Raw genomic sequence first — 25,545 nt, 5'->3', positions numbered from 1 at the left:
ATTGGAAGTCCTAGTCACAGTGATCAGACAAGAAAAAGAAATAAAAAGCATCCAATTAGAAAGGAAGAAGTAAAACTGTCCTTGTTTACAGAAGACATGATAGTATACATAGAAAACCTTATGACTCCATCAGAAAACTACTTGACCTAATAAGTGAATTTGGCAAAGCAGCAGGATACAAAGTCAATATTCAGAAATCAAAGGCATTTTTGTACACCAACAATGAAATATCAGAAATGGAAATCAGTACAAAAAAAATCCCATTTGATACAGCAACAAGAAAAATAAAGTACCTAGGAATAAACCTAACCAAGGAGGTAAATGACCTGCACTCAGAAAACTATACAACACTGAAGAAAGAAACTGAGGAAGACACAAACAAATGGAAGCATGTACTGTGTTCATGGATTGGAAGAATGAACATCATCAAAATGTCCATACTGCCCAAAGCAATTTATGGATTCAACACAATCCCTATTGAAGTACCAATAACATATTTCACAGATATAGAACAAACATTTCAAAAATTTATATGCAACCATAAATGACCCCAAATAGCTGAAACAATTTTGAGAAAGAAGAATAAAACAGGAGGGATCACAATACCTGATATCAAACTATATTACAAGGCCACAATAATCAAAACATTCTGCTACTGGCATAAGAACAAACAGACATCAATGGAACAGAATACAGAGCCTAGAAATAAATCCAAGTCTCTACGGTTAATTAATATTCAACAAAGGGGGAAGAAGCATAAAATGCAGTAAAAATAGCCTCTTCAAGAAATGGTGTTGGGAGATGGGGACAGCTATATGCAAAATAATGAAACTCGAGCACCACCTTACACCATATACAAAAATATACTCAAGGTGGATAAAAGACTTAAATATAAGTCATGACACCACAAAAGTCCTAGGAGAACAAAGGCAGGAAAATCTCAGATATTCCAAGCAGCAATATTTTCACTGATATGTCCCTAAGAACAAGGGACATAAAGGAAAGAATAAACAAATTGGACCTCATAAAAATAAAAAGCTTCTCCATGGCTAAAGAAAACATCAGCAAAATGAAAAGGGAACCAACCATATGGGAAAATATATTTGCAAATGATACCTCAGACAAGGGTCTGATCTCCAAAATATATAAAGAACTCACACAACTCCACTCCAGGAAGACAAACAAACCAATTAAAAAACGGACAAAGGACCTGAACAGACACTTCTCCAAGGAGGACATACAGAGGGTCCAGAGACATATGAAAGGATGCTCAGCATCACTAGCCATCAGAGAAATGCAAATTAAAACCACAATGAGATACTACTTCACACTGGTCAGAATGACCATCATAAACAAATCAACAAACAACAAGTGCTGGAGAGGCTGTAGAGAAAAGGGAACCCTAGTGCACTGTTGGTGGGAATGCAGACTGGTGCAGCCACTGTGGAAAACAGTATGGAATTTCCTCAGGAAACTAAAAATGGTACTGCCTTTTGATGCAGCCATTCCACTGCTAGGACTATACCCTATGAATCCTGAAACACCAATCCAAAAGAACCTATGTACCCCAATGTTCACAGCAGCCCAATTTATAGTAGACAAGTGCTAGAAGCAACCTAGGTGCCCATCAGTAAATGAGTGGATAAAAAAAACTGTGGTACATTTACAGAATGGAATACTATGCAGCAGAAAGCAAGAAGGAGCTCCTACCCTTTGCAACAGCATGGATGGATCTGGAGAGCATGATTCTAAGTGAAATAAGCCAGGTGGTGAAAGACAAATACCATATATCTCACCTATAAGTGGAACCTAATCAACAAAACAAACAAGCAAGCAAAATAGAACCAGAGATGTGGGAATTAAGAACAAACTGACAATAACCAGAGGGAAGGTGGAAGGGAATAATGGAGGGGGAGGGTTGTCAAGGAACATGTTTAAAGGACACATGGACAAAGCCAAAGGGGGGTTGGATTGAGGGTGGGAGGTGGGTATGTCTCAGGTTGGGGGGAGTAGGGAGGAAAGAGAGACAACTGTACATGAAATATTAAAAATAAATTAATTAGCCCTGGCTGGTGTGGCTCAGTGGACTGAGGGCAGGCCTGCAAACCAAAGGGTCCCCGGCTCGATTCCCAGTCTAGGGCACAAGCCTAGGTTGCGGGCTGGGTCTCCAGTATGGGGTGCACGAGAGGCAACCACACATTGGTATTTCTCTCCCTCTCTTCCCCTCTCTCTAAAAATAAATAAATAAAATCTTTAAAAAATTAATTAAAAAAGTAAGTTGTGACCAAGGTATGATTTTCACATGAAATCTTCTGTCTCATTAAAAAAAGGCACCATTAGCCCTGGCTGGTGTAGCTCAGTGGATTGAGCTCAGGCTGTGAACCAAAGTGTTGCAGGTTTGATTCCCAGTCAGGGTACATGCCTGGGTTGCAGGCCATGACCCCCAGCAACCACACATTGATGTTTCTCTCTCTCCCTCCCTTCCCTCTCTAAAAATAAATAAATAAAATTTAAAAAATACACATAACATCAAGTTAAAAAAAAAAAAAAGGCACCATTTGGCCCTGGCTGGTATGGCTCAGTGGACTGAGTGCCAACCTGCAAACCAAAGGTTCACAGGTTCGATTCCCAGCCAGGGCACATGCCTAGGATGCAGCCAGGTCCCCAGCATGGGGCGCACAAGAGGTAACCACACATTGATGTTTCTTTCCTTCTCTTTTTCCCTTCCCTTGTCTAAAAATAAATAAGTAAGTAAGTAACATCTTTTTTTAAAAAGACACTATTTGGCAACAAGACAATCATCGTTTCTCTTCCTTCAGTTTAACCCACACTCTTTTTCCCAAGGCCAATAATTTGCTTACCAGATCCATTAACCAAATACATGCTGACGTTCACTTCCTTCAAATAGAATCGGTTTTCATTTTTCTGCTTAAAAAAGAGTTTGCAGTTAATCAACACATTACAACCGTGTACAGGTACAATTACAATCTATAGAAGTAAAACAATCTAATACTATTACCCAAAAGATAAAAAATACTATGGATTAGACCTGGTCAGTAGAAGAAATTGTAACTAAGAGAACTGAAAATGTGACAGAAACCCCTTCCCTCTGCATTTTGTTTCCCATTCTTTGACAAGAGGTGTAGTCATGTGGTTCTCAGACACTCAACAATTCATTCCATTTTATTCCCCCTGTCACTTGCTAAGCCCTCACCACCTCTAGCCTGGATCACAATAGCCTCTTATCTAGAGCTCTCTGCGTTTCAGCCTCTCCAGCTCAGTCTTTCCTTCACTGCTATTATTTTTCTGAAGCACTCTGTCTTTCCAATTATGTCAGAGCTTAGTATGTACAAAGTAACATATGAAGTGCTCAAGGGAGCTAGCAAAATGAACCAGACTTGAATCCTGCCACCACGTTTGCAATCTGCCAAGAAAGATAAATACAGTAGTCCCCCATTATCCAATTTCGTGTTCTATAGTTTCACATTCCACCACATTTCCATGATTTTGCTTGTGTGCAGTCAACCACAGTACAAAAATATTAACTGGAAAATTCGAGGTGTTTGGAGAGAGTGAGAGAGAGAAATCACATTCACATAACTGGTATTACAGTATATTAGTCTAATTGTTCTATTTTATTCTTTATTGTTGTTAATCTTTTACTGTGACCAACTTATACATTAAATTTATCTTAAGTATGTATGTATAGGAAAACACATAGTCTATATAGGGTTTGGTACTATCTGTGGTTTCAGGCATCCCCTGGGGGTCTTGGAATGTTCCAGTGGGTCTTGAAATGCCATATTAATTCACTGGTCATGTATGTAGTATAACAGAAAAATGACTTGAATGTTAAAAAAGGGAGAATTTTTCGGTACACCTTTCCAAAATATAATAAGCTATAATCCTCAATTATTCAGCATAGATCCTCCATAGAGAAAAAGAGGTTTTAGACCGAAGAAACCAAGTTCAGATATAAAAAAAAAAATTAACAGACCTAACTTTAAATAAATGTATATACTATAGCCCTGGCTGGTGTGGCTCAGTGGCTAACTGGCAAACCAAAGGGTTGCCGGTTCAATTCCCAGTCAGGGCACATGCCTGGGTTGTGGTCTAAGTCCCTGATAGGGGTCGCGTGAGAGGCAGCCACACAGTGATGTTTTCTCCCTCTCTTTCTCCTTCCCTTCCCCTCTCTCTAAAAATAAATAAATATCTTTAAAAAATAAATGTATATATTGGAAATATATATGTGTGTGTGTGTGTGTGTGTGTGTGTATAATAACCATGTTATAAAAAGTGATACGTTATGAAAATTAAAATGGAGAGAAATTACTTCAAACTAAGGGAGGAGCAAAAGTGATGAAAGCCTAGGGATGGGCCATTTGAATTGGGTAGAATTCAATCAAGAAACAAGCAGAAAAGGATATTGAAGAGGGTAACAACATGAGTAAAGATAGAAGATAAGTGTAATCACAAGTATACTGAAATCTGAGGATTTACTAAACACTAAGCACTGTTCTTAAAACTTGACATATGAAGCTCATTGAATAATTACAACACCTCATTTTGAGATGTGGTAATTAAAGTGAGTAGATGTTAAGTAACTTCCCCAGAAGCTATATGGTTAGTAGTCAGTGAGCTGGGATTTGAACCAAGGAAGTCTGGCTGCAGAGCCCATGTGGTGGTTACTACCATGCTTTCCTACCTCACTGGATTATATATGGGGAAACAGGGTGAAGGAAGCATGAGATTCATCAAGAGGGAACAAAGGAAACAAAGCTGGATATGCAGGTTACCTTGCACAGTGGTGGGGTGGAGTGAGGGGCTACAACTACCCTGCCAGGGAATTTAGATATTAGCTTGCTGGCAAAATAGAACCACTGAAGGTTTCTGTCAGGAAAGGCTGTGCTTCAAGAAGATTAAACTGACACAGAACATTGAGGGAGGGGAGGAAGTAGAGGGACTAGTTAAGGAGGCTGAACAGTCGAGGTTAAGAGGTAATGCAGGCTGGAATCAGGAGAAAGGCAGTGGGGAATGAAAACAAGAGGACAGACTGAGAAATTTCAGAAGAAAGCATAAAGGAATATTTGACTACTTTATCACATCTCCCCTGTGCTTAGGCTATGTCTCGGCTTGGCATTCAAGGCTCTCCACAATCTGTCCCAAGTACTCTTCCACATTTATCTTTCACTAAACATGTTACGTGCCTCATTTTCCTGGCTGGTCTTGATCATATTGTTTTATCCACGGATAACCTGTACTTTTGCACTTTCTCCCCTAATATACAAATCTGACCCATCCTTGAAGTTTTAGCTCAAATGTCATCTCTTCCATTAAACCTTCCTGACCCACCACCAGCCAGAATTAACTGCTCCCTCTCCTCTATACTCACTCCCACAGCACCTTGTCTTTTCCTCTGGTCAAGCACTCATCCCACTTTGTATGCACCTTCAGCAGACCACAGATTCAAGGCCAAAAGCCTCAGCATGGCATTCAAGGCCTCCCACAAAAACAGTAATTTTTTGTCCATTTCTTATCCTTGCCACCAAACTGCGGTCACCTTAAGAATACAGGCCTTCTAAAAAAAGGAACACAGACATTTTATACTACAGTAGCATTGTGCGCATAACACACTCAAATTCAACAAATGCTTAGGAAGCACTCTTGTGACAGGGTTGAAGGTAAGATGTATCCCACTGAATTGTGGTGACATTACAGGTGTTCCCTGAGTTTTCAAAATGCCTACAGCATGGTTAAAATATCACTATCTTACATTACATTTTAAAGTAGTCTGCTGTGCAAATTAAATGTCGTAATTATCTAATATTTCCACATGAAAGTCAGAAGAAACCAGGGGCCTTTTAGTATCTTACCAGAGCTAGAATGATCAAACGCAATCACTCAAAAGGGAATGAACCTACAGTAGTAGTTTCCTCATTCTTATTGACTAGAATATAATCACCATGCAATAGCTTTAAAAGAAGGTGTCTGCAGAGGCCTGCTGTTACTACATTGGAAAGGACAGGCATAACTAGATGGTTCTAATAGTAATTCACTGGTCATATACGTACTTTAACAGAAGAATGATTTGAATGTTAGAAAAAGGGAGATTTTTGTAAACCTTTCTAAAATATAATTGTCTAATATAATCCTTAATTCTTGGCATAGATAGGCCATGGAGAGAAAGGCTTTAGACTCAGGAAACCAACTTTAGATACAAAACAACAACAGACCTAACTTTTTCTATATCAGGGGTTCAGACTATTTCCACATCCCTTAGATATACTATGTCATTTGAAAGCAGAACTGTTTTCTACCCACTTATACAATAAATTAGTTTGAGAACTCTTGGTGGCTCAACATTTTCCATCACTGATAACTATCCCCTCTTTTCCATTCCCATTTGCTATAATATGCGTATGTGTATATATGCATGCACAAACACACCTCAAAAATGTGGGGATAATAATTCCTTCTGAGAAAGTGAAAATAAAGGCTCCCAATGATTCATTTATGCTAGCGAGAAGTAGAGAAAGCATGCTTAACCTGGAACTCTCTGTTTCAGATTCAGCACTTGATACAAGCATGAACAACAAAAACCTGAATGCTGGCTGCCATTATAAACTGTCCTGATTTAAGGCATTAATGCACTCAAAGTACTTATACAGAGCCTTGTACATACCAAGTATTCAATAAATGTTTGCTGTTATTACTGATACTATTACAAACAGTATAGCCTCCAAAAAGCACAAAATATTATAGTAGACAAGAGTTTTCTAATAACAGAAAAATCATTACATTATAGATATGACTTTACCTTTTATATATTTTATATATGTAATAAATATACTTTCTAACCTGTCCATATATACTTTACATGTATGGAGAGATTAGAAAGTTTTTTTTTTTGATGTAGGCTAATTCTTGCTCCTACCCTAAGGTCTACATAAGAGCAGAATAGCCACAACTGGTGAACATTAATATAAGAATCCAGCCCATAGACCACTGAGGTGACCCTGAGGGATTAACAGGAATCAATGGACTCCACTCTATAATTAAGTAGTGCTGAAATGGAAAATAGAGCTAAATATCCCCCCAACACATTCTCTCTCTCTCCCTACCTATTTTTACTATCAGATGTGTTTCTAAGAGAATGAATCTAATTTTAGAAAAATCTATTACTCACCACAGCAAAGACAAAGTCAAGATACTTAATGTTGCGGCTGTTCAGCCTAAGTAGAGCAGTTTGAGGATGGCAGCTGCCAGTGGAGTTCGTTGTATTAGGGATGATGTTAATAATTGAAGTGACCTTTAGGGAAACATGAGGGGAAGGGTAGAGATTAACCATAAATGTCAACAAGAAACCCTTACACTTTAATAAGACCAACTTTAGTGGGGAACAAAAAAAATCCTTTTGCCTCGATACTTGGGTTTATGGTGTCTTAACATTCAAACAAAGTTGGCACAGGCCCTCAAGCTATGAGTCAGACGACTCAAAAAAAAAAAAAAAAGAAAGAAAAACAAAAGAGAAGCTTCCTTAGTAGTGAGCCAAACACAAAAACACTTATTTTATGGAGCATAAGAGCCATTTGTCTGGCTTGTTTAAGTCATGGGACTCTGGAAATGGGATTTGTTTGTTGCCACGCCTTCTGTATCCTCAGTGGAACACTGCAACTGGAAGTGGCACTTGAGCATATCTGTATGATTCAAGCCATCGAACAGCTGAAGAAACAGATAGCTAGCAGCACTGTTCCCATACATCAACCTACAGTAACTCTCATGATTCCTCTAACTCCAAAGTCATCAAAACTCAATGAGTCAACATCAAATTTCCACTTAAAATGCTATCATTCTAGTAACACTACTCTTAAGCTGAATGTAGCATATATGGTTTGAAAGGAGATGCAAATAGAATGTGCCCATGAAAATAAACAGTCATACTTTATCATCAGTGATATAAACAACTATACCTTATCTTGAGTTAGGTTCAGCTGCAGCCCCATCCTAGCCAGAAGACAAGTGTTGCTGCCATTTTTAACTGAATAGGATCCAACCTCTGGTTTTTCCTTTGGAGTAGGTGTTGTAGTAGGAGATGGCAAAGTGGTGGGAACAATGGGTGCCACAGTGGTTGAAGTTTTATCTTTATCACACAGAAACTCTATAAACAGAGGACAGAATAAACTAAAGAAGACATTTTCCTAATTCATAAGGCCAGGGAATAGTTGCCAGGGAAAAGCAAACTATTGCTCACAATAAAGTCCGAAACGAGGGAAGGGAACACCTTCATAGTGTATTTTTAAGTAAATGAGGCAGAGTTCTAAAACTGCTGTTTCATATGCAGACAATGTCTAAGAGTTAGGACACAGCAGACAGGCTCCAGACACTTCCAAATGCTTTGTATTCTACCCACACATGGCTGGCCGCACATCCATCTTTTCAGAACCTTAAGTCCCTTTGTTCCCACAGAACTTCACCTGCCTCTTATGTGAATGTAAGAGATTTCAGTTTCAAAACATTTTGCCCCAACCTAGGCCTGCCCTCTTCTCTTTCACATACCACCACTATAAGGATACTGTTTACCAGAAGAACATTTAGAAATGATGGAAGGATTTAAACATAAATGAACCTTTGATTTGTGTTACCCCTACAGCAAACCATAGGCATTTCGAACCTCTTTTTAGGAAGTGTTGGTAGTTTCCCAGAACTGGTGGGTGAGAAATTATTACATTTCCATAAAGTCACATGCAAGTTACAAATCCCATGAATAAAATTCAAGATTAGTACCCAGAAATCTAATTGCTATGCTTTTGTCTTGATCATCAAAAGTGAAAGAGCTGAGGATCAACTACAACACTATTTGAGGATTTGTTTAAACAAAGAGTAGGTTGGATCAGCTGAAAACCCTATGGGCAGAGCATTTTAAAATACCATTCCACAACAGGTACATTATAATCTTAAAATTACAAATTCCATAAGAATAACAATTGCTATTTATAAAAATTTTACAGTCTGGTGTAAACTATGAACAAGTCATAGAACATGCATATTTGCAGGTAACAACCTCAACTAAAGCTACCTGGTATACTCATCTTAAATAGGACCCAAGTATAGAAATATATAATTTAGGTAGTCACCTTTTGTGCTCACTGTGTTATTTTGGACAAAAGCTTGTACATGAACATCCCAATAGTGCTGGCCAACATCACTCCTTTCTAAGGTCAATATACTATTGCATCTAAAGATGTCATCCAATGGGATTTTCAATGCCACAGATTCATGAACAGTAAACACTCCTGCAAAACAAAATTAACAACAGCTGTTTTCAAGAAGGAAGGAAAAATGATAATACAAATATATATTGGACTTCTCTTCTGTCTGCCTGCCCCACCCCATCCCTGAAGTGACAAAGGGCATGGCATCTTCAAGGAACAACAGATTCATTGCGGCTGATTCTTCATTGCAGCTGAAACACAGGGCAGAAGAGCAAAGACATAATGGGGTTTAGGAAGGGAAGACAAGCCGCAGGTGGTTACACCCTGAAGCATCTTATCTGATGGAGGGACACGATCCTTGGGTTTTATTTTGTTAGCAATGGAAGATCAGCTTGTTTTTAAAGCTGGATATAAATAGCACATGCATAACTTATTTTGAGGGAGATAGCAAAATGTAGAGGATAGACACAGGAGGGAAATGTTAAGTCACTTAAGAGGAAAACCAGTTAGAAGGCTGATGGCATGGTTAAGATCAAAAGTAAGAAGGGGGATGCCTCAACTAAGATGGTGAGGGGCAGGAGGAAGAGAACAAAGAGGCCAAACTGAAAACATATGTCTAAGGCAGCATGAACAGGACAGTGACAAAACAAGGAAGAGAGATGCATCAATCAAGGATTTTATAGTGAATCCTTCTTTTTGTACTACTATCCCAGAGTAAATTACAGCAACTACATGAGTCTGTGGAACCTCTTCTTGGGTAGAATTTAAAGACTATTTCATTTCATGAAATCTTCAGAATGTGAAAGCGGTAAGTTACAGCCATTCTATACAGAGTATTTATTATAATTCCTATAGTAAAACTTCAAAAGACGGTGATCACACTTATCCACCACAATGGCTCAGTTTCTTTTTGAGAAGCAGCAAGGGAGGAAGGTATTATTCAAGGTCCATAATATAAGCTGCCTTCTGACCCTCTCAATCATGTAGCAAGGCAGCCAATTACTGCTGCCTTGGCACCCCCTAATGGCCAAAGGAAAAAAAATTTGTAATCAATGAACTTGAACGTTTTTCTCCAAAACTGTTTTCACCTTTACCGTAGGTGAACAGATTCATGAACTCACTGTACATACAGAGACCTCAAAAACGAGTGAAAAAGCAAGATGTACAAATATTGGAATCACACTATAAAACTATCTTTTTTAAAACTATGTATTGTTTATGAATATACATGTTGACATATGTATTCGTCAAGTATAAACACATAGACAGGAAAGCTAAACCCCAAATTTATGAGAGTGATTTTTCTCTCAGGAGGCAGGGGGTGGGGAATGGCTCTGGAGACTGGGTACAGTGGAAACCTCAAGTGTCTGTAAGATTTTAGTTCTTTAAATAAAGAGATGGGGCAAATGAAAGGCAATGGCATTTACTAATTCTGAGTAATGGATACATGCGGGCCTGCTATATTATTCTCTGTATTTTTCTGTATTTTAATCATGAAAAAAATTAAAGAAAACAGCAGTTTCAAAGTCACTTCAATTATCAGATGCCTAAAAAGAAACTGCTAAGTTATTTCAAAAACCATCAACATTCCTTTTAAGGAAGTCCTTTTAAATTCCAAATGGTTTCCAATATTACACAGCTGCTAGTAGTAAAAAAAAAAAAAAAAAAGGTAGCATCCTCCCTGCTCTGGCTGGGTTGCTCATGCCTAGGTTATGGGTTTGATGCCAGGTCAGGGCACATATGGGAGGCAACCAATCAATGTTTCTCTCTCTCCCTTCCTCCCTCTGAAATCAATAAACATATGGTCATGTGAGGATTGAAAAAAATATTGGGATCCTCCCTTGTTTAAAATAAAAAGTGGAAGAGATAGGTGTGAATGTTTTCGAGTCCAAAGTTTTTCCATCAAATGTGTCATATTAAACTCCACCTGCTTTTCCTGTTACCCCCTCAGTCCGGGCACTCATTACACCATATCCTAATTATTGTAACAGTCTCTTAAGTGGGCCTCTCTGCCTGCAGTATCCTCACTTCCAAATTAATCCCACAGACCATTCTTTATAAATTACTGCCTATGCTTTTGATACAGCATTCTCCTGTTTAAAAACTTTAAATGGTTCCCCAGTGCCTACCCCATCAAGCGAAATGCCTTTCCTTGGCTTCCAAGGCCGCCTATAAGTTAGACTCACTGCCACCTAGCCAACTTGATTTTGTTTCTGCTATACGCACGGCCTCTATTTTAACAGGGGACTCTCCAATTAATACTGCACATGCTGTGCTTCCCCCTACTGGAAATACCCTGCTCAAAGTTCTCTGCTTATTCAAATTCTACATTACAAGAGTTTCAGCTCAGGCCTTACTTTTCACTTCTCCAACACAAAATGAGTTCTTTCTCTATGTACTTTAAAATTTTTTTTGAGAGAGAGAGAGAGAGTGAAAGTGAGTGAGTATGAGAGAGAGAGAGAGAGAGAGAGAGAGAGAGAGAGAGAGAGGGAGGGAGGGAGGGAGGGAGAGATGGATGATATGGATTTGTTGTTCCATTCATTGAGGCATTCATTGGTTGATTTTTGTATGTGCCCTGACCAGAGATCAAATCCACGACCTTAGAGTATTGGGACAATGCTCTAATCAACTGAGATACCCAGCCAGGGCCTCTGTGCTGTTTCTGAATCAGGACCCCTTGTGAGAACACTTTAAATCCACTCTCTTAGCCACAGGCCTGCACTGCACAGATGGGTTTAAGACTATGTATCAACTGCAAAGTGCACTCTGTATTTTGAGAGAGTCTAGAGCTCTGACATTGTCAGAAAACATTTATGTGCCCTCCACCCGCCAAGCACAAGCAACAACAACAAATTCACATGGATCTCAATGCTTTCCAATTTTTCCATATCACTTGAAAAAACAATTTCACTTTGTCTCTCCAACTAGTTTTTAAGCTCCTTGAAAATGAGGAGCAAGCCTTATACTAGTTCTGAAAGACAATGTAGGGCACAAAGCTAAAATATGTAAGATATTCCACAACAAACTTGCTGTAGTTATCCTTTCAAATTAAGAGATTAGTAGAAAGAAAACTAGGATTTGATTTCCAAGTCTCAGTGTGTGATACCTCCCATTTTCTATAAGCACATTCACTTCTGGGTCTTTAAAATATGATCTTTTGATATCCATATATCCAAATGAATCATTTATCCCCAGGTCTAGGCAACTGAAGCATGTGTACCTGTTTCTGGGGTCAGAATGAAATATTATCGGTGAGAACTGCTAAGCAACTAAAAACACCATGTTAACTGTAATCTCAACAGAGGGAGAAGAAAGGAGAGAATTATATCCCTAACACAATGGAAATCTCCACTACCCATGCCTTCAAAATATTTCAATACACATTTCAGTTCTAGTAGTTATGAGGGACCTAATTGCCAATGCTTTTTCCGAAGTTCATTTTGACCTGAAATTGTCTCAAAATAGCAGCAAATGTTGACTCTACTCATTTTACATTTAATTAATCGTCATTTACCTTTCAGTCAAAATCCTATCTAAATGGTAAAAAGATTTGAAGATGAAGCATTTCTGCTGGTTTCAGGTTACTGAACTTGTACACATTTAATACATATTAGTAAAGGATTTACTCATCGATGCAACATTTGCTGAGTGACCATTATAGAATGACAGAAACACTAATAGTTAAGTGTGTGAACTCTGCAGCGCACAGATTTTGGTTCAAACACCAGCTCATCCACTTAATAATAGCTTGTGTGACCTTTGGGAAAATTATTTAATCTAATCAAGCCTCATTTTTTTACCTGTACAGTTGGGATAATATCTACTTCTCAGGTTTACTGGAAGGATTAATGAGATGCTGCTGGTAATACAGTTAGGGTACTATATGGTACAAAGTACAGCAAATATCACGGCTGTGTTGAACAATGTGCTGTACATGGAGGTGAAGAGGATAAAAAACATAAAGTTTCCATTCTAGCTCGGAAGACAGACATGCATAAGGATGATTTTTAAGTTATTCACATTCTTTACTAATAAACAGCAAGAGAATATAATACAAATCCAAGTATTAAGGTTACCTTTCTCTTTAGCATCAGGAAATGTTGTGTTATCTCTTGTGTCATAGGAAAATGAGATATTTTCAATTGAATAAGTAGACACCTGCTTTGTGAAATTCACAGTCCAGGAGAAACCAGATCCAAATTGCACCTCAATTCTGGGACCATTCTGACCATCCCCACAGAAGCTTCCATTGTATGTTGCATTGACAAAGTCTGAAATGGTCACGGTTTTCTAAAAGAAAAAGAAGTTTGATTGGTGGATGACTGGATAAAGAAGATGTGGTACATATATACAATGGAATACTACACAGCCATAAAATAGATGAAATACTGCCATTTGCAACAACATGGATGAATCTTGAAAGTGTTATGCTAAGTGAAATAAGTCAGGTGGAAAACGACAAAAACCATAAAATTTCTCTCATGTATGGAAGATAAAATAAAATGTAACTAACAAAACAAAAATAAGCTCATAGATACAGACAACAGAATGGTATGGAGGAGGGCAAAGGGGGCCAGATATATGGTGATGGAAGGAAACTACACTTTGGGTAGTGAGCACACAATGCAATATACAGATGTTGTATTATAATTTTGTGCACTTGAAACTTATGTTATTAGACAATGTTACCTCAATAAATTTAATAGTAATATAAATAAATAATTAAGTACATACAGACATAAATAAGAGAGATGGAGCTGAAAAGAAGTTTGGGGGTAAGGAACACACAGGCAGTAATGAGCACCAAGCAGTCCCGCAGGATGTACCACTCAGTTTACATCACACATCCTCCATGGCTAGGTGGCCCTTTGTCTGATTTGCTGTGAAAACCAGTCTCAGATTCCTCATCTACACACCAATCCTCTGCACAAATTAATGTACTATGTCTAAAAGGAAAAGGAAAACTGGCCTGAACTTCTGTTGATTTTTTTTTTTAAATCAGGTTGTACACAAGCAGGACCTTAACTAAAAGAAAATAAAAAGGCAAAGGGATTGAGAAGTAATACCAAAGAGGGAGATTTTTAATAGCAAGCTATTAAAAAGGGAACAAGCTTTGATGTTAGTTCATGTTAAAAATATTACAGAGGTAGTTAGGACACCATAGAGTCTTCAGATCATTTGCCCTTAAGCAAATGCAAAAAACACTTCAAAGAACCAATGAATTAAAATATTATTTTCCACACTAAGAATACCATCAAGTATCAATGTTTAAAAAACTCACAAAATTTAAGTGTTAGGTCAGTTAACATATGAAATCTTACTTGAATAAATGTAGGTAAAGGAGAAAAAGAGTATAATTAAATTCATGCTATAAAATTCAAAGAAAAGTAAAAATACTTACATAATTTTTGCTTGTAGTCTCATAGCGTATTGTGAAATTCATCTGCCATTTTGCATAAAGGCAAGTAGCGTTTTCTGCATTCATCAAATTAAGTTCTAATGCATAAGATGAGACAGCTCCTAGATAAAAAAGAATAAGATTTTAAAATTGTACTACAAAAACATATATAAAACAAGCCTTACCCACTACTGAAGTTCAACCAGCTCTAAAATAAAACAAATGTTTTTAATAGATATGGTATCTTGGTGATTATTCTTTCTTGTATTTTTAGTGGAACGCTATTGATAAAGTTAGCATTACTTCTTCCCTTGAGAGTGGTTACTCAACCTTAGGTAATGGCACAGACTGGTGACATTTCCCTTTTGCATCCTAATAGTAATTCCCACACTCATCTGTGCCTCACTAGTTTTGTTGTAGGCTATTATAGTTTGTCTGTTCAGATTTTTGTCCTTTAAGGTAAATGAGGTAAGGAGACGCTTGGGAAGGGTCTTGTTAAACTCCTGTTTCTCTCAAACCAGCTCATGGAACCTTCTCTGCAAAAATTAAAGACAGAGCTCATGTTCTGTGGTCTTTCTGCCTTAAAGCCTGTCACAAACTACGTGAAGTATGACACACAGATGTCTTTGCAAACTACTTTCTTTTGATGTGAAGAGGTGGGATTTCACAGTATGTGTACCATGTGAGCAAAGGAGCAGAGTTGCAAAAGTTATTCCACCCATAATTTTTATAGATGAAATATTGGTTCATCACTTGTTTTCACTTTAAAATCCAATTGATCAGTTCATAGCAGCACAATTTACAATAGCCAAGTGCTAGAAGCAACCTAAGTGCCCATCAGTAAATGAATGGATCAAAAGACTATGGTACATTTACACCGTGGAATACTCCACAGCAGAAAGAAGGAGCTCCTACCCTTTGTGACAGCATGGATGGAACCAGAAAGCATTACGCTAAGTGAAATAAGCCAGGTGGTGAAAGACAAATACCATATGCTCTTACCTATAAGTGGAACCTAATCAATAAAAAAAACAAGCAAGCAAAATAGAACCAGAGACACTGAAATTAAAAACAATCTGACAGTAACTAGAGGGGAGGATGAGAGGGGATAATGGAGGGAAGGGTTTTCAGTAACAACTATAAAGGACACATGGACAAAACCAAAGGGGGTGGAATCAGGGGAGGGAGGTGGGGATGGCTGGGTTAGGAGGGGAGTGATGGGGGGGAGCAGATAACTATACTTGAACAACAATAAAATGAAAAAATAAGAAATTAAAAAAATCCAATTGATTAGAAAGGCTGATGGATCCTTTGACATGGACTCAAAGTCACTTCCTACATTCTCAAACTGTTACCTCTTTATGAGGCAGAGAAAACCATACAGAGACAGAAAAGCCTTGAGGCTTTTCCACTAACCCGACTCAGAGCTACACTAGGGTAAACACAGGAAGGACATTACCTTATTACACTGGAGAGCCAGAGAACTCAAGGTACTATATGCTGGCAATCATCCCAGCAGTGTCAATGATGGGCAACTATCTAAGGATTTTCTTCAGTGTCTCACACATTACCCAAGAAATGAGCTGTTTTTCCTGTTAAGATAGCTGCAGATCCTTTAATGATATCTGAGCAAATCAGCATCATCTACAAGCAGGGACATGCTATAGACAACAGAGAATAAAGTCCTAAGAGGAATACTAAGAAGGCGTGCCTCAGCAACACACAAAAGCCTGTCGTCAGGCTTCAGAGAGTCTGGGCTGCCTTGCCAAGCCTGTATATTATGCTAAACCTTGCGGTTACTGACAGTGCCTGAAAGTACAGGCTAAGGCTTGAAAAGGCCTTGCGAGGCCTAAGTAGGTTTTACAGCCATTCTTTTCTAAGTACAATATGGAATGGAGCTGTCATCACTGACCCAAGCCTACCTGGTAGTGGGGCTGAGAACTCCAGGTCATAATTTTTCTAATGAACTGGAGGCCTGCTTCTTATATGCTGTCTCTTTCAGTCTTGTTTAAAGTCCCTAGCTTTAACATAGTCTCCCTGTATTCAAAGCATTCAAAACTATTAGGAATTACCAAGAGAAGCCTCATATGGATTAATCATTTGCTTTTCAAGGATGTTACAGTAATAGAAAGAGCATAAAATAATGATAGTACAAGGGGGGCCGAGGTGAAGCTTTACGAAGCAGAAGGTACAGATTGCGGTCCAAATTTTCCACTACATTAAATTTGCCACTACATTAGAGCTGAGATCTGACAACACCCCTGAAGGCTCTGGCATATTTGTTCCAGGCAATTCACATTCTCTCTCCCTGTGAGAGCTATTCCTTCCACAGACTTTACTTCACTGTTGGGTCCGTATCTCCAACTACACAGGGGCTGCTTTTACTCAAAGACCTACTACCTCAAACTATTCAAAACTAAACTTCCAAACTCAAATTCCAAAACTAAGCTTAACACTTCCACTTCCTCCAAACCACTCCCCTTCCCAGCCTCTCCAACTCAGGCTCAAAAGTATGAGAATTACTTTCTACTTCCCTTTCTTCATTAAGTCCTATTGATTTTTTTCCCTCTATCTTCATCTTTTATTTCTACTCCCAATCCAGCACCCAACCCCTAAATTACTAGACATCTCCTAAAAGTGCTTCCAGATTAATGGTCCTTGAATACCTCTTCCTCTCGGACACTTTCTTGTTCACAAACTTCTACTGGCTCCAAAACTCCCATATTAAATTTGAATTCCTCTGCCTGGCTTTCAAAGTAATCCATATTTTTTCCCACCCTATCCCTTCAACTTTTCTCCAACCATTTTCCCAGAACACACCCTTTGATCTGGTTAAACTTGTTCTACTGGACCCACTTGCCACCTTAGAGTCAACCTCTACCCTTGACATTGTACCTAACATTTGAAATTGACTCTCTTCTACTGACGTAAATGTTAACCTCAGAAGGATTTCCTCTGAAACACCCACTCCACTACTTGTTTTTAAAAACAATTTCTGGCAGATAATGCTGCATAGTTTAAAAGCTAAAAATGTCAGATATTTGCTTTCCTCCCTTGCAGCAAGGATGAGATCTTGTGCTAGGCTCTACCTAACAAAGGCATCCACACCAGATTTTGAATAGGAGAGCTGGGGAATGGAGCCAGGAATGTAACTATTACCCCCAGGTGGAAGTAGCTATATCAGGATCAAGCTCCCAGGGAACAAAGCAAACAGAGCTGGTTCGCTGCACCAGTGGCCGTGGCCAGTGGTGCAAGCTGCAGTTCACTGATTGGCAGTGGAAATGCTGCTCAGGAACATGATTTGGGATATTAAACCAGACACTGGGATATATAGCCAGGAACTCCAGTAATTCTGCACTACCTAATATGCACATTTTCTAAAGGACAATTTTATTAACGTGCAACATGCATATGGAAAAATGCACAGCATAACATATGGGAGGGAAAAGTATACATAATATTAAATATACAACTCAAAGATTTTTCACAAACTGAACCCACTTGTGACAGGAAACAACATTCCAAGTATTCCCATTACCATTTCCCTCCCAAGGGTATCCATTATCTTGACTTCTAACAGGATAGGTGAGTTTTGCCTCATTTTCCACTTGATATAAACGGAATCACTTACTATGCTCTCTTTTTGCATTCATTAATAATGTTTATGAGATTCACCTCATGTGTTAACTACAGTTTGTCCATTCTCACTCTGTATGTATAGCTTTCTATCACTGGATGACTACTCCACTACTCATCTATGCTACTGTTGATGGGCATTTGGATAGTTTCTAGTTTGGTTCTATTATAAAGGGACACATCGGTGAACCCATGTGTATGTGTGTCTGTTGGGTATATATATAAGAATGAAATTGTGGGGTCAAAGCATATGCATGTTCCCCAATATCTTTTTAATAAATTCCTTTCTGCTTAAAGAGCAACCAGATTTTATTTCTCTTGCCTACAGTTAAGAACCTGGACTGATATACTATCCATTTTTCAGCCATTTTCTGCACAAAGATTTCCTTGATTATAAAAGCCCTGGAGGGGCAGTCATAGTGCATATCCCAACATTTCAGTACATCTCATCCTATCCTGAATTATTCAGTTATTTTATGCCTGCAAGCCCTGTGTTCCCTATTGTCATAAGCTCCAAAACAGTTTTCAGCTGTCACTTTGCAACAGACTGATGAGCCATGGTAAATTATAGCATGCAACAAGTAATTTGTTACCTAATAAAAAAAAATACCAAAGTCTGTGAATGAATGATATGCATGGATTCAAGATTCCCTTTTGATGCTGTCTCTGCAACTTGTTTGAATTCCAATATGCCCCGTTAAACAGATGATCTTATCCATGCCACAGCCCCTAGGAGTTTGTCTTTTATATGAATGTCATCCATCATGGGTGTCATGGTGGGGAAAATTATGTCTATTACCTCTACTCTATCTACTATCATTCCTAGTAGTGCTGAACACATATTAGATTCTCAATAAATATTGATTGATTATATCGAGGTAAAAATACCCTGCAATAAGGACCTGAATGAAATACAGCTTTATCTAATTACAGGAAGGCCAGTCTTTTAGTTCTTCCAAATCATGAACCCGACTTATCAGTCTTCTGGATACTCCTTCAACCCCCCATGTCAGTTTTCTGAACAAATTCTGACATGGATTCCAATCTAGGAATAATGCTTTTCTCATAAGGCAAGTTTATAGTTGAAACATTTACACTTTGGTAAAAAATCTCCAGCAAGCCATTTCCATCCTTATTTCTGTGTTTAATTTTAGAACCAAACCATTTTTGTTTAAAGTCTTTATGCCATTAAAAAACCACAGCTGAATATATCCTACAGTGTGTAATTATAGAGCTGAGAGTTTATTCTCCAAACAAAAGATAAAGGCAATCCTCAAAATCGACTTTCTCAAATTCAAATATTCTCTCAATTTTGTTTCCAAAGAGATCATTTCTAGGTTCTTTTAGAGCTCAGAACTTATTTCCTGAACCATAAGATACTACAAAAATGCCTAGGTTTTTACAAGTCTGTTTGACCCAATGCAGCTGAAAAACACACATTTGTAAACAAGATGGGGTGGGTGGGAACATAATACCGATGATAAAGCAAAACAAAAACCAAACAATGATCTAAGTGGTAATATTATGAGGTGATTAAGAGCCCCATCCCTGGAGTTGAAGAGCTAGAATTCAAATTAGGCCATCCAATTTACTGGCTGAGAGACTCTGGGCAAGTTAACCTTGTGAAGAATTGTAGTGTGTGTATTTCTCTAATAAGTTCTTCAAAAGCATGTAAACCCTTCAGAGCTAAGAGAACTTTGCCAAGCAAGCTAGAGGTTCTAGCTTACAAGTTTCCCTTCTAGTAAACACAGCACCTAAAAGGATCCTTCCCAACTTTTAGGTATATGTTTATTTCATCATATTAATTTATGAATTCTTGTCCTCATAGTTATCAATTCAGAATGATGTTGAGCAAAGCGTCTTAGAAAAGAACAGGACATAGGCATATACTATCTATTTACTCTTTCTTTTCCATTCATAGGTTTGTTAAGTCAGATCAACAGTTCCTCATTTACATATAATTCCTCACAACTCCTAACAATAGGTACAATCATCACATTCAGTTGCTGATACTCTTGATTTCTGGTAAATCTCTTAAAAAAGAAAATAATGATTTCAAACTAAAAAATAATTTAATTTTTTTAAGGTCAGGGAGTGGGTAAGGAAGTAAGATTCAACACTATTCAACTAATGGTTTGTTGCTGAGTGGTATTTGGCAGACTTTCAGAACAGTCTTACAACACAAAGCAGGATACCAGCAAGTTCTTAAAAAGTGTGTTTTTGGATTGGAGATCTCTGATCACTGTAATATGAAATCATGATCAGAATGCTTTTGTCACTACATGCGGAAGAGCAGCCTTCCTGCACCAATAGATCACTTAAGTCAGGTGCAGTACTGTGAAATAATCCTTGATCACAAATTCCACCCAAGAATATTAAGGAAGAAAACTGCATTCTTGGGAAATATTTGAATATCTATAATCCTATCAGATGTGATAACCAATGAATAATGGACAAATAATAAGCCTGTCCTTTCAAGTAGCTCTATTACAGTTATAATAAATTTAGCAGAACCATGAAATCAAAGTTATCAGTTTAACCAAATGTGGTACAGCTACAGAAAAATCACAATGCTTTCATTCCCTTTTAAATCACCTCCAAAAGGAGACGGGTTGGTTCTCTGTGAGAACCAAAGACTTCCTTGTTCTTCATGTTAACTTTCACTACTATGTAGGTATATCTGAAGGGTTATAAGTAAGATACTAGCATTATTATATTAGTTTATACCTCAGTAACTTGGTTTATAATTATCTGCACTACTTAGCACTGATTTTGAAGTTCTTAATATGAAGACACACACACACACACACACACACACAAACTTCTTGCAAAACATAATTTAAGATTCAAAAAGAGTAAGAAGACTAAGCAGGTGTGGTTCACCATCATATACCCAGTGCCCACCAATGAATACCCTCAACAAAAATTTGCAGAGGGTTAAATATGTACCCAGCCCTGTGCTAGGTAGGCATGGGGAAGTAAAAGTACACAAGATAGTCTCCACTCTCAGGAACCAATACCATAGGGGAGACCTGACTGGTACTGTTAGGAAAAAAAGAGTAGGAAATAGGCTAGTGTAATAACCTAAGAATTCGGGAAAGTCAAGATTTACTCCTATTCCCCCAGATGCTCACCTGGCTGGCCTCCTTCCAACAGAAATGCCACACAAAAATGGAAGGCCTTCTGATCCCATCACCCACTCCTATCACCTGCTCATTCCTCTTCCACATTACCTGCTGCATTTCTTCACATCACCTACCACTATCTGAAATTCTATTATTTACCTGCTGAGCTGTCTTCTACTGCTAAAATGCAAGCTTCCTGAGAGCAGAGCCCTCATTTGTTGTTCCCATTGTTCTATCTATCCCTTTCACCTAGTGCGGTGGCTGGTACACAATAGGCATTTAATAAACATTTGTGGGAAGGATAGGCTCCAATCAGTGAACCACACACTCAGGATATTTCTATGAGGTTTTTCACTTCCAGCAAAGCCTTAATCCTATAAAAACCAGAAGTCACTAGTTATAAGAATCAATAACCACAGAATTCTGAAATCTCTGATGTCACAGAAAAGGAACACAGTTAGGCAATGATGCTAGGAAACGACATTCATTTAGCATTCTCTTTATAATGCCTGTATATGGCTCTTCTCCAAAAAGTTCTCTAGTCAGTTACAATTGAAATAAGTATCAGCAAAATTTAATTTCTCTGAAAAAGACCAATACATAGATTCAGAGAATTATTTTCTATATTTACACGAAAGCAGCTGTTTTTAAAAAGCAAACTTACTGGTGAAGCTGGGGTAGAGTTAGAAAATCACAAAGTGGCATAGCTCAAATGGTAATACTAATGGGACTGTAAATTTGGAAGAGATCATCCTTCAAGGGTACCCTCTGTAGTACTCAGGAACAGCATGAGATCCATAACAGCTACTTTACAAATACTTATTGAGTTTTCAAAAACCTATTCTTGGTAGCCATTTTGATACTTAAAAGCAACATGCAAAATTTAACACGCAACTGAAGACCTGCTAAATTTTCAAGAGGCAAAACCACATGGAAGGAGTAAGTACACACTGAACCAACAGCTGTTAGAAAAGGCAGCTATATAGAAGAAATGGTTCCTATTTCATCCTGGTACCTTTGAAAAAAATCTGATCTGGGTACATTATTATTTTTCACTCCTCCAAATCCTGTTGTGATCTTGGAAGTGGAGGGAATCAATCTTGGAAATCTTCCAAAAAGGATGATTCTAGTTAGTCCCAATCAATAAATGGCAAACTAGCAGATGAGCTGATGGGTTCTTTTATGTTTCTTTTTGCCCGTTTATTTTCTGCAATGAGCAAGCATGGCTTTTGTAAAAACAAAACAAAAAAAGCTTTCATCAAAAACAACAAAATTAATGACATGAAAACCAACAAGTAGGACAACTATTTTTTTTTTACTTTCTCTAAACAATAACAGTGTTGTGTCTGTGCAGATTGAACTGGCAGTGAATTAATTACTGGTTAACAGATGCCTTGGTCAGATGTGTTCTAGTCACTGATAAGGTGCTTTTCTGGTAAACAATCCTCTCTTAGGGTCTCTCACCCCTCAGTAGCATAAAAGCTTTGAATTGTGCTTAAGCAAAGCCTTCACAGTCCCCTTTCAGAAGAGCTACAGAAGAGTTTCCTGCAATGTGAGGACAGATCAGGGATTCACAAACATTTGTGTCAAGACCCCCTTTACTCTCTCATCCATGAGAACCTCAAAGAGCTTTAGCTTATGACAATTGTATCTATTGGTATTTGCCATAGAAGTTAAAACTGAGAAGTGAATAAAACACATCAGAACCACCAAGGTGATGCCATTACTCATTATGTAGCTTCTGGAAAACTCCATTGTACACTGGCGAGAGAATTAGAATGAAAAAGACAAATAATTTTATTATTTTTCTGGAAATAGTTTTGATCTGACAGACTCACTCAGCAAAGATCCTTGAGAATAACTAGATTAGACCATCAAAAATCCTTCTATGTTATGGCTCTGTAGGATGATTTATCAGCTTTGTCACTTTTGCCATTCTGAGATAAGATAGTTCTTTTTTGTCGGGGGTGGGGGGCTGTCCTGTGCGTTGTAGGATACAGAAGTATCTACACATTAGATTTTAAAAGCAATCCTAGTGGTGACAACCAAAAATGTCTCCAGATACTGCCAAATATCCCCTAACTGAGAATCTACTGTTCTAGTGGGTTGATTTTATTCTACTGAAATGTGACTTATAAGATGTGTACCTCTCACTGTCTTCTCAGGTACCTAATATATCTATTTCCTCTCCACTCCCATCTGGTCTGTTCCTTCAATTTTTTTAAAATTAAGTCACAAATAGTAAGAGCTATTGGGTAGCAACAAACAGGATGGATCAGGTCAGGAATAGACATTCTAGTCAAAGTTCACCTTTCAGGCATTAAACTGGAGGGGGCGTCAAAGCACAATCAGCCAATATTTCACCCAGCCATCCTGAGGACATGGTTAACAACCCAATCCTTAGGAAGTTACCTACCCTCCCCCTCTGAAAATCAGGTAATAGGCCAGCTGTATAACAAGGAAGAAGAAGAAAAACTTCTGAAGGCAAAGAGGCATACAAGACTCAGATGCATCCCCCGAACCTCTCATCTGGGAGGTCCTCCCAACTGAAACATCCGGGGATTCTTTTGGCTGGGAGAAGTAGCAAAACTGGTAGAAAACTGACATCTTCAACGCCTCTAAGTCACATATTCACTCCCCACTGAAGTTCCCACCCCTTTACTCTCCAGAGTTTTCTTGCTTGGAAATGGTCCAGGCACTCTAGGTCCCTTCCCCTTCAAAATTCCAACTATCGAACTCAAGTCCAGCATTCTCATGTCTATTATCACCCTTCCTCCACAGCCTCCAATTCCTATCCACAAAAGCCCCCAACCCTCTCACTGCCCCTCAAAGTCTACTACCATACCTGCTTCCTTCCCCCAAGTTCTTCACGCAGGCAGTCTTTTCCTTCTCCAATTTTCTCTCTTACCCCATACTTTCCCACCCTCTTTAAAAGTCTTCCCTGATCCTAGGAAACCAGGACTTTCCTAACTGTCCCTGCCACCCCAGAATCAGCACGTACGGCCCTCCTAGACTCAGTCCTTAGTATCTTCCCCAAAGGACTCTTCCTACCCGGATCCGCTCCACTCTTCGCTCTTCCCTACTTACTCCCCTGGCGTCCAGTCCCCCACCCCCCTTACTTGCCCCTTCTTACTCTCACTGGCCCTTCTTCCCCCTCCATCCCTCGGTCAGGTTTTCTCTAGATCATTGCTTGCCACATGGGGCAAGCGCTGCCACCCAGTGTCAGTTCAGCCTCTCAACCCCTTCCCCGTGGGACCAGTCCTGCCAGTTGTGGCCTTTGAACTGGGCGCCCCGGGCCCAGGCGGAGGGACTAAGCAGGAGGGCCCAACAACTCACCCAGGACGAGGCAGAGCAGAACAAGCCCCGAGCCGGGTACCAGGGAGAGGCGGAAGCACACCATGACTCTGCAGAGCAGGAGGCGACAAGAGAACACCACCACGGAAAAGGCTCGGGGGAAAGGAGAGGAAGACAGTCGCTGACCACCGACCACAGCGCTGCAAAAGCCGGGACTGAGAGCTTCAGCGGGTCATAAGACTAGGGGCGGGGCTCTTTCTTGTCTTCAGCCAATCTCCGTGCTTAAAAGCAGCGAGGGGGTAGTGATGTAGGGGCGGGTAGGCGGGGCGACCACGCCCTGGCTTTTTGGTTCTCGATCGCCCTTACGTTATTAACAGATAAGCGCGGACGGCCTTATCTGAGTTGAAAGAGAGGATGAACTTTTGGGGGACGTCTGCGGTAGAGATTATTTCAGTTCAGACTCCTTGAGGAAGAAGAGAATAGTTTTAATGGAGCAGAAACTGTTGCTAGGCATCACAACGTACTACATACAAGAATCATACACGATGGTTATCCGAATACTGTTGTTGCCTATGCAGTGCATACTATTAAATGGAGAAGGGAGCTAGGGGGTAGTGCGGAGTCACTAACCGCTAGAGCAGGACGTGGTCTTGAAGTTCACTAAGTTACAACACTGTTTTTCACAAGGGGAAATTGAACTCAGAAAGAGGAAGAGTCTTTTTTAAATACGGAAAGACAAAAATGAAATATAAATAAAATAGAAAGGTGGGGGGAGGGCTCAAAGATCATTCATATTCTTACTACTCAGACACACTATTTATCTATCCATCCACCATCCTTCCAATTGTTTTCCCTATGCATATATACATGTAAATATCCT

General features: G+C 38.9%; 1 protein-coding gene across 6 annotated transcripts in view; it reads right to left on the bottom strand.

The window, feature by feature from the left end:
- LAMP2 (lysosomal associated membrane protein 2) overlaps positions 1–24,901 on the bottom strand; it is a 40,466-nt gene extending 15,565 nt beyond the window's left edge. For 2 of the 6 annotated variants that reach the window (XM_045852161.1, XM_045852164.1), the window contains exons 1-7: positions 24,708–24,901; positions 14,614–14,732; positions 13,289–13,502; positions 9,135–9,293; positions 7,971–8,158; positions 7,187–7,309; positions 2,862–2,928 (exon numbers count right to left, since the gene is read on the bottom strand). In XM_045852161.1, coding sequence (XP_045708117.1) covers positions 2,862–2,928; positions 7,187–7,309; positions 7,971–8,158; positions 9,135–9,293; positions 13,289–13,502; positions 14,614–14,732; positions 24,708–24,771 — 934 coding nt within the window. In that variant the 5' untranslated portion in view covers positions 24,772–24,901. The remainder of the gene's footprint in view (positions 1–2,861; positions 2,929–7,186; positions 7,310–7,970; positions 8,159–9,134; positions 9,294–13,288; positions 13,503–14,613; positions 14,733–24,707) is intronic. The other 4 variants (XM_045852165.1, XM_045852166.1, XM_045852162.1 and 1 more) reach the window with 3 other exon arrangements.
- Positions 24,902–25,545: the final 644 nt, after the last annotated feature.

This window comes from Phyllostomus hastatus, unplaced genomic scaffold (assembly GCF_019186645.2).
Source record: "Phyllostomus hastatus isolate PE091 unplaced genomic scaffold, TTU_PhHast_1.1 phas_contig_90, whole genome shotgun sequence".
Classification (NCBI taxonomy): domain Eukaryota; kingdom Metazoa; phylum Chordata; class Mammalia; order Chiroptera; family Phyllostomidae; genus Phyllostomus; species Phyllostomus hastatus.
The sequence above is the reverse complement of the archived record's forward strand: the minus strand, read 5'-3'. Positions and strand labels throughout refer to the sequence as shown.